Source organism: Ptiloglossa arizonensis, chromosome 4 (genome assembly GCF_051014685.1).
Source record: "Ptiloglossa arizonensis isolate GNS036 chromosome 4, iyPtiAriz1_principal, whole genome shotgun sequence".
Taxonomy (NCBI): Eukaryota; Metazoa; Arthropoda; class Insecta; order Hymenoptera; family Colletidae; genus Ptiloglossa; species Ptiloglossa arizonensis.
The window spans coordinates 11,961,917-11,976,446 of record NC_135051.1 but is presented as its reverse complement, the minus strand read 5'-3'; the positions used below and the strand labels follow the sequence as shown (position 1 = coordinate 11,976,446).

At 40.1% G+C, this 14,530-nt stretch overlaps 2 protein-coding genes across 6 annotated transcripts in view; one reads left to right on the top strand and one right to left on the bottom strand.

Annotated features, from left to right (window-relative positions):
* LOC143145643 (cyclic nucleotide-gated channel alpha-3) overlaps window positions 1–14,530 on the top strand; it is a 289,694-nt gene that overhangs the window by 36,780 nt on the left and 238,384 nt on the right. The gene's annotated exons all lie outside the window — the stretch shown is intronic.
* Window positions 8,753–11,035, bottom strand: LOC143146120 (uncharacterized). Its single transcript, XM_076310130.1, has one exon. It carries the CDS (start codon window positions 11,033–11,035, stop codon window positions 8,753–8,755), a length of 2,283 nt encoding a protein of 760 aa, XP_076166245.1.

Below are 14,530 nucleotides of genomic sequence, written 5' to 3'. Positions count from 1 at the left end.
TAAAAGTTCTAAGTTTGGTATCTTTTAAGAATCTTATGTGTTAAATCATTCAAAATAATCGATAATTGAAAAGTAATTTAAAATTAATAAATACAGAAACTTAAATTTACGTCCAATTATTAAGAAACTATAATACTGCTTAAATTTGATTCTTATTGTTATTGGTTGTATTAACTGTTACGTTAGTTATCTCATTATTATTAATCAGTTTTTCCTTCTTTTGTATCATATATAAGTGGAAATCATATATTAAAATATTTTCCTGTCAAGATATAAATAATTATCATTTAAAAGAAGGTTTTTTGTTTGTATAATATTTTTTTGATGGAATTTTAAATTAGTTAAAAAAAGGTATTTGTATATTAAATGATGAATACATAATACTAATTTTATGTTTTAATGGATGGTTAGAATAAAAATTAATATATGTTTGAGAGTGAATTTGTATGGATACCAATTTATAATGATGTTGTTATTGTATCTCATCATTTTTACAACTAAAATAAAGTGAAACAAGATGAAACTCGTTACGTTTGAAATTATAAATTTTAATAACTTCTGTTTTACCCCTTTGGAAACTATGGTTCCAACGAGCTGTAATAAACGGAAAAGAAATGGTTTTTTATTTACGTAGTACATTCTATGCAAGAATATTTGCACAGATATTCGCAGTGTATACATCAGCAACAAACACAAAGTTGCGTGAAAGAGTGAAAAGATTTTTTCATTATCCAGCAATCGACAATCCCTTGTTTAAATAAATTTCCAATTAGACATTACTTCATTTAGGACTGGGAAGGGAAAACAGTATAACGGTCTCTTTAATTGATTCGATTCTACTTATTTGAATTATTTACTGGCACACCTATGCGTGACGTGCCTATTTTATCCATTTTATTTCTGTGAGAATAAGTGAAATTTGATGTAAATAACTTACATCGATGCTTTTGTTCCACCAAAACCGTCACTAGGATTTATTAATGCAATTAAACTGTGTCTAATATTTTAGTTCCCAAGCTCGTGGTCTATTAAGTACAGACCACGATGTTTCTTAGTGAAAAAAATGGAGAAATAAAAGGAAGATTCGTTTTTTTTAACGAGAAGGGTTAAATTTTAAAAACTTGAATAATTTTGCACAAGTTTTTTATTTTATATCTAAAAGTATTACGTAAAATGTTTTTAATATTTAATTTGTTTATCCAATGAAGAAGATATGTTTGCAAATCAATTGAAAGGGATTGTAAGTTTAACTCCGCGTACATTAATCAGATTAAAACGTTAATTCTGTTACAAACAGAAGGATAAATGCAGTGGATAAGTTTCATTATAAACAAACTCACATTATAAATATTGTTTTAGATGTAAGATAATGATAACTATATAAGAATATTTAAAAATTTGTACTCATAAAAATATAGTATATTCTTAAATATTGATAAATTGTTTGTAACTTCCAACTACTGATAAACTTCTTTCCAATTAGAAATCACATTCAAAGAACGATACGTATTATATATGTATGTTGTAGTATTTAAATTCTTAAATTCTTTGCAAGTCATAATTCCATTTATGTACTTTCAATATGAGATGTTCAACAACCCAAGGCATGCTAAATACATTATACAAAAGAGCAACTTTAGGGAGGTAATTTAAAGAAAAATATATCATATTTCTCTTTTTTCTGTTCTCTAGAAAATATTTAGAAATTCATTTACATACAAAAATATATAGGAAAATGTAACCAGACTACACCACACAATTTTCATCGAACGAGTAAAACTATATTCGATATTACCAGAAAGCGATAGCTCATGTGTAATTTACGAAAATGGAAGAATTAAATGGCTGAAAAGGAACTTGATTAAATTCAATTTATCAATGAAAGTTACGCACAAAATTGTTAAGCGACAGAACGATCCGAGTACTTTGTTTCTTGTTGGTAACGAATTCAATTTAGCAATTTTAGGCGAACGACTGCAAGTATCGTCTATCTAGATATTATTCTGTTCCCAGTCTAACGAACTTCTTAAGAAAGCCTTTACTGGATTTTATAAAATGGTACGCTAGCTCTTTCGACTGCTTAATTCTGTCCGTACAGTGATTTAAATGTCCTGTCAAACTTAACAACGGAGTTAATTGAATGACCTCGTTTTTCTTCTTCGTGGCCTGATATAACTTATTAATTTCAGAGAAGTTTTTTACGATGTTGCTAATTTTATAGCCGAAGAAATTATTTCGCGCGTCAGAATTCTTCGTTCTTTCGGTCAGCGAGGATCTGTATTAGTATAATTATCTTCGCAGAGAGAAATTGAATTTAGTGTTTTTAAATTAAAATAAAGTACCTCGTTAGTGAGCTCTTTTACTCTGTATTTTAACAAAAAGTGATTATTGTTCTTTTTGAATTTTCTCGAAATTTTAAGTGTTAAAAATATGTTTCTACAATATTCGATTGAAATTTGATAAATATACAAAGTCGTTTCAAAGTAATCGTGTATAAATAAAAATTGAGGCCCACAGTTTATTCAAAGTGCTTATTTAAAGGTTTAACCTCTCACGTTCAGGGAATTCGATCAGTTTTCTGTCCCAGTGGCAGGACTGATTTTTATATGACCGACCTAAAGTTTAAATACTTTTCAGAATTTTAGAACTGTCCTCAGAACTGAACTCTGTACATATCGTATGGACTCCATTCGTGTTTATTCTCACACAAATTCAACCTCAGCTACCGATAGTATAGAGCAGGGATTGGCAAATTTTTGTGGCGAATTCTTTTTTTCTAAATAACATTTCATTGCATCGAGGTTCAACGTTTGTATTCCTTCTTGTTACCATTGTTTGCAAATGTTCGTTTGTTAATACCGACCTACATTGAAGTTTAACGTATTTCATTTTTGAAAATGTCTTTTTGCAAAGATAGGTATTACTAAATATTGTCATAAATCTACGAGCATATGATTTTACTTCTGCATATTTATCACTTAGAAGACATTTATAAAATTCTATTAAATTATTCTCTTAATATTTTTGTTTCAATGTGTTGCTATTGTTGAGACCCTTGCGTATCCATTTGTGCGAGTGAGGAAAGCAAAAGTTGCAAACATTAAGGATTGTACAGCTGCTTTTAAAATTTATTCATCTGGCACCCACTCCGCTGGAAAGCTGTATTACGAAGGATTTCCAATTTCAAGTTGAACGTCTTTTCGTACAAAGTAGATTTGTGACCAAAAGGACCGACTACCAGAATCCTTCACCAGGTCCTCGCAGCGATGGGACGTAGGGGTCAAGTGTGGTGCAGATGATCAGCCAGGACTACAGCCAGGACATTGACCGGTCTCACGCATGCAACGCAACACAGCTGCTACCTACGCAGGCTTGTCGCCGCTGGGGTTTACAAGCATGCCAGGAACTCACGAAAAACAAGGACGACACTTTACCTTGAAGCTACGACCAGTCACAAAGTTCAGATTTGACACCAAGAGGCAAGGTCGACTGAAGAGGACACGGGCGGACTCTGGACTCAACCGATCACCATTCTATTAGTAAATCTAGCCCTCGCTTTCTCATATCCATTACCTTATTTATAAATATTAATTTACATTAGTTAATAAAACAGTAACTACAACTCAGTGTCTCGATCAATCAAGCGACGAGTTAAATCAACTGCATTAGAGATTATTTATTTTTAGGTGAGGGTTAAGTAGAAGCACTTGTATGACTATTAAACAGATTTTGAAGGAAGAAATTTCTTTTGCATTTACCTTCAGATTTGAGAAACGTTGCTGGATACTATAATTTTAGTTTTGAGAATCTATTAATTGCAAATTCGTATGAAAATAATGATTTTTCTTTATCCAATATCTTCTGACAGCACGAGAAGTCTGCAAAATAATTTGACACCATTTATGATTCAACTAATGATAATTGTCGTCGAAATGATTTGATTAAATTATGAATTTTACTTAAAAGCTGCGTGTTCCTTTTAAGATAATGCATTAAGGTGCACTATCAAATCTGTAGTAGAGGTTAATTTCCAAAGCCATTTATTGTCAGTTAATAATGGCTGAGGGTGATTTTTCTTATTTAGACAAATTTCAATTGTAATCCGGATTTCAACAAATTTTTTTCATAATTTGCCATTGCTAAGCCAACGAACTGGCGTGTAAGGTAGATCAGGGTATTCAGCTTCTATCTCTAATAGTAAATTACGAAACTTATAATGGATAGTCATATAAGAAGTTAATACGAGGTATGGATTCTGTACGTAAGAGGGTAATGTAAGATTGATTAATAATCAATTTATTTATGATATCTTTATTCGCATTTAGTGATATATATATATATATATATATATATATATATATATATATATATATATATATATATAATGTGATTAAACTGATTAAAGTTTAAATATAGTAAGTATTTAGAAGTTTACACTCTTTATCCATTCCGATGACCTTGAAATATGTTGTTAAGGTTTTTATTCTAAACAACTTTTTCCTACGCATGTTATCGCAACTTGACTTTAATTTCAAAATTATACACAAAAATGCGTTCGATAATGTATATTGTATTCTGCTTATTACAATGGTCCCGAGTCCCAAGTATGCTTATCTCCCAAGATAATCGAAATTCTTCTGTATCTTTTTATCTAATCTATCTTAATGTATTCTTGATCACCGCAATGTAGAATGAATAAATCAAATCAAGTCTAGGTGCAAGGGGAACACCTGACCCCAATACAACGTAACTCAACCTAACCTAATTATACTACATTCTTGTAATTCATGGATAGATTAAGTCCGATTAGATTAAGTTGAGTTAGGTGAGGTTAAATTAGGATAAGATTGAAGTTTTAAACTCTCGTCAGGTGAACTTTAATGGAGTGTTGAAGTCCGAAATCTATGAAGAGGTACTTGTACTTTTCTATAAATTTATCTTCAACATTATAGTACCAAGAGCATTCTTTTGCGAAAAAGAACATTTGTTTTTAGGTATCTGTATTAGATTTTCTTAAGTGGATTCAGGTTCTTTTAAGATATTAAAATACGCTTTACAATATCATTGTTGCGTCGTGGCGAGAAATTTAGCAAAAGGATTTTCTGTTAAATTTAATTAGTAAAATTAATTGTAATTCTCTCACAGAAAGAAACACGGAAAGGCTTAGAGTAGATCATTTAGGAACACTATTTCTATAAAATATTTTCGTATTTATTATGTCTCTAAACATTTAGTACTTTGATAGTCTATGGTTACGTAACCTCAGGTCATTAGTCATTGCATTGCTTAGGGTCTGGACATTTGGCTATGTGCTCAATGTTAAAGCCTCTATTCAAGTCTAGGAAACATATAAATGCTATAATATACAAGCTAAATAATTCTGGGCTACTTCTACGTTGTCTTTAAATATATTGCTCATATATTGCAACAGGAAATGTAAATTATTTAACAAGTATTTTCGGAGGTTATTTATCTATCAGCACATTACAAACTGACAACTGATCTATAAAGAAGCATCCAGAAGTTTTCGGTCTAACTGCAAAACATGTTTCACGGAATAAAGAAACTGTTCATTATGTTTTAATATAGCCTTCCCTTTATCACAATACGTTTCTCATAATTTGAAATTAACATGCTAATATCGATGAAAAAAGTATTATTTATCTTTGTCTTCAAAATGTTATAATACGTTCGACTTCATATCGTCATCATTTTAACATTTTCTGCTCCGAAGGCTGGAATGCCAATTTTGAAAACAAATAAGATTCACTCGGAACTGTGTGCGAACTGCGAGGCAGTTGTCTCAATTCGATAAATCTTACTTTTTGCACTGTTGCCCTCGCGACACGGGCAGTGTGAACTGGTGCATCGCCATGGAGAAACCACACGCTTCTAGCCAGTCTTTCTCGTCCTTTTTCCTTGATGGATGAACCCAGACGTCACTGCAGCTCAATGTAATATTTACCATTTGTTTTAATGTTGCTTTCCTTACGATCAATCAAATGTACACTCTTACAATTTCTAAACATAGTAGCCATTACTTTGTTCGTAAATTGACCGACTTTTGTCTTATAGACTCTTTTCGAAAGAGAGTTATAGAAATGGATTATTTCAGTTATAGAAGTGGATTATTTCAGTTATAGAAATGGAGGAGCATGTGGAGGGGTCAGTGAATTTAAAAATAGACTGATTAAACTTCAAAGCGATGTCGACACATATCGGCAGAGAAATCGTTGATATAAATTAAAAAACTTTTATATTTCTCTTTGTCTCTTCATGAGAGCATCGCTAATGGATCGACGAGATTTTCACGATGAAAATGAGACCAAACACGATCGTATTCGTACTATTTTTAATTATACGTATCTGAAAATTATTCAGAAATGTTTTGTATAACGCACAAGCGTAAGTATCTTCGGTACTTCTAAATAAATAAAAGTACTTACGAAGTAAATACTTCGATTTTATTTTCATTGGGAGAATTTCACTTGCTAATACTCTCGAGAAGATAGAATAAAAAATACAAGAGTTTTTAAATTGTTCCTGCGGTATTGCTTTGAAGCTCAGGGACTGAGTGTTTATAATACGGGCTACTCTTGGTGTTGTAGTTGCTCGTGGTAGATCTCGAGGATCTTTCGAGCATTGAATGTGTTTGCACGATGGGTGCCGACTATAGATGACTCGAAGGACCACCTTCCCGTTGGAAGGACTAACTGTTGTTGATCGTTGTCCACTAGGCTGGACCGATGGAGGTTGTAATGCCGCCTTCGAGGTCTCCGCCGCTTGCTGCTCTCACGTCCAGGGGGGTGTTGAGCGTTGTCCTCACACACGGCGCCTCACTGGATGCACAAGTCGGCTGCCGAACTTCCTCGAAGGTCCAAGATTCCGTGGAGGCTCGAGGGATTGCTGGTAATTCCCTCGAGGAGTGCAAGTTCTTTGTGGGAACTAACGCCGGAAGCTTCACACGTCAATCCGTGCGTTCAGGCCAAAACTCTAACCGTGATCTCTTAGCTGTACTCTGTACGCCTTGGTTGTAAGCCCTTGGCGATACTCTGTACACTCGTCGTCGACCCTTGGTTCTATTGTCTTGGTGGTATTCTGTGCAACTGATCTAAGATTTCTCGGGTCAGTGCAAACGTCGCCTCGGTTCGCCCTACTCCCTTGAATTAAGGGTGGGTGGCGACGAATGCCTGACCAATTACGACGGGTCCTAGTCCCGCCGAATCTAGGACATGCCCATCGCTATGGGGCTTAGGTGGGGGCGTCGCGACGTAGACAGGGTGTCCAAACCCCCGCAGGCCTGGGCTAAATTTTCCAGCATCTTGAATGATGCAACAAACGGCGCTAGGGCCTCGCGTGCCAGGCGATGCGGAGGGTCCCTGTCTAAGTGCCTGCAGTGGTTTATGACGGGAAATAGCTATCACTTGCTCCGTGCCTCGAGTCGAACAACAAATAAACTGACCTTCGGTGACAGGCCCGTGCCGTAGCCATGTGGACAATTTCTCTAACAAACTCGAAGCACGGTCCCGCCATAAACCGCAGCTGCAAGCCTCTACATACCGCCCACCTTGAACTACTCGAGTTCAACTAAATCAAAGTAACCTAATGCGACTTATGCTATATCGCCTATTGGTTATTGTTGCTAAACGACTAAAATACAGTTTTTAAACACACGCATCGCGATCAATGTACTGTGCATGCTCTTCTTCGCTTGACTGCGACTGAAGTCTCTTCTTCACTTGACTGCGACAGAAGTCTCTTCTTCACTTGACTGCGACAGAAGTCTCTTCTTCACTTGACTGCGACAGAAGTCTCTTCTTCACTTGACTGCGACAGAAGTCTCTTCTTCACTTGACTGCGACAGAAGTCTCTTCTTCACTTGACTGCGACAGAAGTCTCTTCTTCACGTGCCCTGAAGGCAGCACGCAAATCCTCGTGAGTGGTCTCGTCAATGATCCACTGGCCGTCCGAGGAGAGACCACTCGCGTGACGCCATCCTGACCGGGTTGCAGCTCCGAGCTGCGCCTCAGAGCACACTTCCTTGGAGGCAGGTTGTCTTCCTTGATCGGGAACCCTCGTCCCGACCCTCGGGTGACTGCGTGTTCCAAGCCGCCATTTCTGCCGCTGCTGTAGTCCATTTAAATATTCCTGCTGCCATCGCTTCCAAAGATGGCGGAGCCTTGCTGCAACAGCTGAAATCTATTTAACCGATTAAGCCGAACACGCGTCAGATCAACCTCGGCCAACGCCGTCAGTGCCTCTCCACTCAAGAAGTGCCCGGGAGTCAAAGGATGCAAATCCGACGGCTCGGGTGATAAAGGATGGGGTTAAGACATGCTTCAACCTGCGTGAGAATCGTGTATAATTCCTCAACGGTCAGTCTGTGGTTGCCCAGTCCTTATGCGCGCGAGACGTCAACAATAAACCCAGGTGCGTCGCCTTGGCAACAAATCATATAAATAGGCACAGGTAGGCCTTTCTCGAGGTGCGGAAACGTCCGCGGTCAATGACCAGAAAGGGTCCGGCATCGCCTACACCGCAGGTAGCGAAACACGAACCGGAGTCACCCGTGCGGCAGGCCAAATCCCCATTTGAGCCTGTTCGCTGCTGGGATTTGCCTTTGAAGCACGTGACACAATCGCGCAACACCTAGTTGCGCGTCTAACGTATGTAAGCCAGTGTTTTTCTGTGGGGGACGCGAGGGTCTGTTGCCATCCGGGCAACAGTCGCACAGGCTCGCGTCGAATCAAAGCTAATTGTTTTTAGAAGAGTTATCCGCGACCTCGCGCATACCATTCGAGAGGCCCACGTCTTTGTTGCGTTCCCGAACGCGGGCAGATGGCCGCTCCGTGTGCCTGTTCCGAAACGTCGGAGGACCCGCGCAACTCGGCGCCCAGGCTGGAAGACGGCACACGCCGCAGGACACGCAACGCAGAGATTTCCCGTATCTCATCTCGGAAACGGTTCGCCTTTGCAGATTCACAAATCGTCGTTCTGCCTGAGCGCGAGACCCACCGAGTTCCTCGATTCGTTCATTGCGTGGTATCGCGGCCACGAACCGGCCATTTCTATTGCGCGTCGCGTTCCCCTTAAAACGTTTCTCGGTGCGACCACTGTCGCTCACGCGCCCGCCGTTGTCGAACTTCTTTACCTTCCCGGAACGCGAAACCGCTGCCTCTAATTTCGCAGTGGTGCTTGCGTGCAATCCGGAAGCAAGCTTGACTTTACCTTTCGAAACGGGCCACTGTAGGCTCCCACCTAGTACCCACCCGAGTCGTGTCTTTTGCCACAGAAGGTGGCTGGTTCCCACCCTTATCTGTCCGACACACAGGAGCTCCCAGAATAGGCCGGCGCCTATAAGTAGATCTACGTTCCCCGGGACTCCGAACTCTGGGTCAGCGGGCTTTATTCCGTCGGGTGTGGGAATGTTTGCCTTTTCCAACGGCATGTTGGGTAGCCTATCCGTGATTGATTTTATTACTAGGCACTCCAGGTTTGCCTTGAAGTTTCTACTACTGGATTCCATCTTTACCTGGGTAGTAGACCGGACGGTGCCTTTGACGCGCCCCAACGCGCCTACCATATATTCGAATGCCTGACACGGCAGGCCGGCCCGCTCGCAAAATTCCCTACTCACGAAATTTGCTTGCGAACCCGAATCTAACAAAGCGCGACATTTGTACCTGTTCCCTCCTTTCCCTATGACGACGACGACCGCCGTGGAAAGGACGGTGTACTGGGTCCTGGGTTGTGCCGCGCTTGAGCTGTGAAATGACACGGTGGGAGGATCCGATTCTACCTCGCGTTCCTCGGGATCCGACTCCTCCTTATGTAATAAGGTGTGGTGCTTCTTATCACACTTTAGGCACGTTCTTCGTGTGCACGTTTTGACTCCATGACCGGGAGCCAAACAGTTGTAACACACTCGCGCCTGTTTTGCTACTGCATGCCGTTCAGAAACGGGCATGGCTTTCCACTTTAAACAATCGTTCAAGAAATGATCACCAGTGCACACTACGCATTTTCTAGCCTTGCTAGCGACGTGCGACACTGGGGAGAACGTTCTATCCACTACTTCACGCGATTTCCTAATTACTGTCTTCGCGCTTGGTAAGGAACTTGGAATGTTACTCGCATCCTTATGAAGAAGGTATTGAGATCGTTGCTCAATGAATCCGACGAACTCGTGAAACGTGGGCAGCGTCTTTGAACCCATGGCTCGCCTCTCCCATTCATCACGGGAATCTACATCTAACCTTTTCGCGAGTGCCGCATTAACAACAGCATCAAGGTGGCCCGCGGGCTCCAACAGTGACCCGAGAGCACGCATGTTGTTAACTGCCCTATCCGCGAACTCACTGAGTGATTTACCATCCTGTCGCCTAGTCGGTTCGATCTCTAGGAGGGACTGAATATGATGGTTCACTAATAGCCTAGGGTCGTCGTATTTTTCCCTAAGCCGCGCCCAAGCTAATTCATAATTGGCTGCTGACACGCTAAATGACTCAATTGCTCGTGCCGCAGCACCCGATAACGAAGTCGTCAGGTAGTTGAAACGGTCGATAGCGGACAACTTGTCCGAATTGTGGACTAAGGAGAGAAAAGTGTCCCGAAACCGAATCCATTGCCCACAATCTCCGGTAAAGATTGGCAATTGTACGACAGGTAACTGCGCCGCCGTATGAAGATCGGACGGTACCTGTCTGCCGACGGTGGCCGACGCCGTGCTAGGCGCCGCTTGACCGCGAACCTCTATTATTCGTTTTTCGGCGACGACCATAATACTGTAGTATTTCTCCTCAAACTGCTCGCGCTCGTCTACCTGTGCTTCCGCTTGCGGGGTGTCTATTACGGCCATGTCTATTTGCCCTTGAATAGATTCAAATTTCTCGATAAGGGATTGACCCGACTGAACGCGTTTTTCGAAAACGGCTAAATTTTCGCGGACGTCTGCTGACTCGACAAATTTTCCGAAACTGGTCAACCTAGACTTCACAAGCCTTCGTTCGAGAACGAGTGATTTTACGGACTCCATCTTTACACGATCAACACACAGATTGAAACAATAAATGACTCACGGACAAGAGGAGTGGATTGGCGGCTTCAGGCGGCTTCCGTAGACCGTCCTGCAGAATACTCGTTGTTCGTGCTGTCCGGATCCTAGGGCTGATGCCGTCCTGGATGCTGCCCCCTTCGGTTGTCTCCTCGTCGCTGTGGTCCAAGTTTTGGGTGTAGCAACCCTCGATGATGCCCGTCGCTTGCTGCCTTCACGTCCAGGGGGGTGGTGAGCGTTGTCCTCACGCACAGCGCCTTACTGGATGTACAAGCCGACGTGCACGTTGCACGGAGCCCAAAATGCTTCGTGACTGTAGATTCCAGCCGACTGTCCGACTCGTACGGACACAATGGCTGCTTTCTGGCTGGTCCTCTCTGAAGGACCGATGTTGCTGGATGATCCGGCTCAACACCAGAATGTAGCTGGATTATCCAGCTCGTGGGACCATAGGTCGCTGGTTCAGATCCGGCTCGTACGGACCAAAATGTAGTTGCTCGTGGTAGATCTCGAGGATCTTTCGAGCATTGAATGTGTTTGCACGATGGGTGCCGACTATAGATGACTCGAAGGACCACCTTCCCGTTGGAAGGACTAACTGTTGTTGATCGTTGTCCACTAGGCTGGACCGATGGAGGTTGTAATGCCGCCTTCGAGGTCTCCGCCGCTTGCTGCTCTCACGTCCAGGGGGGTGTTGAGCGTTGTCCTCACACACGGCGCCTCACTGGATGCACAAGTCGGCTGCCGAACTTCCTCGAAGGTCCAAGATTCCGTGGAGGCTCGAGGGATTGCTGGTAATTCCCTCGAGGAGTGCAAGTTCTTTGTGGGAACTAACGCCGGAAGCTTCACACGTCAATCCGTGCGTTCAGGCCAAAACTCTAACCGTGATCTCTTAGCTGTACTCTGTACGCCTTGGTTGTAAGCCCTTGGCGATACTCTGTACACTCGTCGTCGACCCTTGGTTCTATTGTCTTGGTGGTATTCTGTGCAACTGATCTAAGATTTCTCGGGTCAGTGCAAACGTCGCCTCGGTTCGCCCTACTCCCTTGAATTAAGGGTGGGTGGCGACGAATGCCTGACCAATTACGACGGGTCCTAGTCCCGCCGAATCTAGGACATGCCCATCGCTATGGGGCTTAGGTGGGGGCGTCGCGACGTAGACAGGGTGTCCAAACCCCCGCAGGCCTGGGCTAAATTTTCCAGCATCTTGAATGATGCAACAAACGGCGCTAGGGCCTCGCGTGCCAGGCGATGCGGAGGGTCCCTGTCTAAGTGCCTGCAGTGGTTTATGACGGGAAATAGCTATCACTTGCTCCGTGCCTCGAGTCGAACAACAAATAAACTGACCTTCGGTGACAGGCCCGTGCCGTAGCCATGTGGACAATTTCTCTAACAAACTCGAAGCACGGTCCCGCCATAAACCGCAGCTGCAAGCCTCTACAGTGTTTCGCTCACTTTCGGTGTATTTCGTTTATTCTCCTTGTCGAATGATTTGTATCTAGGGCTAGGTCTCAGCTCCAGATACGAAAGGTCGATTCCAGGAACTAATTGGATACCATCCCTTCTTAAACAGCTCCACGTGGATTCGACAGTGCACGTTTTATCGAGGGATTACTTTACTTACTATAAGGCAAGTGTCTTCAAATACAGCATTTCCTTAATAATTTATGGAACGAGAGTGTCGATATTTATGCAAAATTAATATTTTGTAATATGCAAAATGTATGCTATAATATAATATGACGTATCATAATATGTTAATTACTAGATTATTCAATAAGTTTTGTCGTTCGATAAAACTTGAATAGTACTACATTGAAAAGTACTGTTCAATAAGTGTTATCGAACGACAAAACTTATTGAACAACCTATTATATGGAAAATATATGGAAAATAGATGGAAAATATATGCAAAATATATGGAAAATATATGGAAAATATATGCAAAATATGTTCAAAATATGTGCAAAATATATGCATAACATATATACAATTATGAAATCAATTTTACGATAAATACAAATTTTCATTTATTGTTTGTTGTAATTTGCATTACAATACGTAACTATAATTTGCTGTGGTAACTAGCAATCTCCGGAAATTAGTTGCAATATTCTGTAAATCATCAAATAATGTTTCATTTTTTATAACTCATTGAGCTAATCATACAACCTACATTTCTTTTATCGAATCGACTTCCTACCAGAAACGTTAAAATAATACTGGCTGTGATTTGATATTGATATTTCAAATAAATGTTTACGTATATCAAGGCTAATTACTTCACCACATTTATAATGCACAAGAGCAAATGCACGCAGGTGTACACATATGTAAAATATGCAAAAAATGTGCAATATGTAAAATATGTAAAATATATGCTAAATGCGCAATATACAAAAAATATTATATTTTTGAAATCCTCTAACGATAAAATAAATTCTGGGTTCCATAAATTTGTGATGTTCATCGAATTTGAACACGTCAACATAAATACTGACGCGACGTACATCCATTTCGTTTTTTTACATATTAATTAAGAGATTTCAAGTCTGCATCAATGTCAATGGCTAATATCCCTCTTTTAACAATTCAACACTGTCCTGAATTAGTTATTTGTACGTTCATAAACAACAGAGACATTTATTACAATATTTTCATTCTCGATGTGTATTAAAATCGTACGATTGAAATAATCTTTCATGGCACAATTATAAACTTCTGATCATGATTAATTGATCGATGAAAACTTTTATTCTAATTATATCATTAATTAGTTACAGAAATAATTGAAAGAATAATCAATTACTTTCCAACCCTGGTTTCTGATGAATACAACTTGCATATTTACAGACATATTTAAACATTATCCAATATTTTACAACCTTCCTTGTATGCCGTATATTCCGCATTTTCTGCTTTTTCATTACGAAGCAATTTCTCCAGCAGCGGAGAAATAATCGAGTTCGAGAGGCGATTGATAGGAGACTAATTGTGAACGCAGACGTACAATTCTTTCCCGATCCTCTTGTTAGTCGAACCTGACTGTACCTCCACCCCTTTGATTGATATTCGAGGTCACTTAAAACGATGGAGGTCTGCTGTACGATCTAAAAGGATGAACAAACAAAACCACCCCTTAGGTACACTTGCGGTTACAATTATTGCCCGTTACACTCGCAGACTTCTTTTCGCTGCATATGATAATTTATAAAAATACAATATACACAGACTGTATCCTGAGTAAAGAGAAAATTAAATAAAAAATTATTTAAATAAAATTCGAAAAATGTGACTGTGTATCTTCAAATATTTTGTAACCTGACTTCAATACTATCTACTTCTAAATCATGATAGATTTTCAAAATATTTTTCCGAGTTTTTCTCATTTATTTCCTTTCAATAATCTTTAGGTCGATCAAAAGTGTTTAATTATTTTTTCTTATTAAAACTTTGATTAAGAAATTGTTGCCTCTT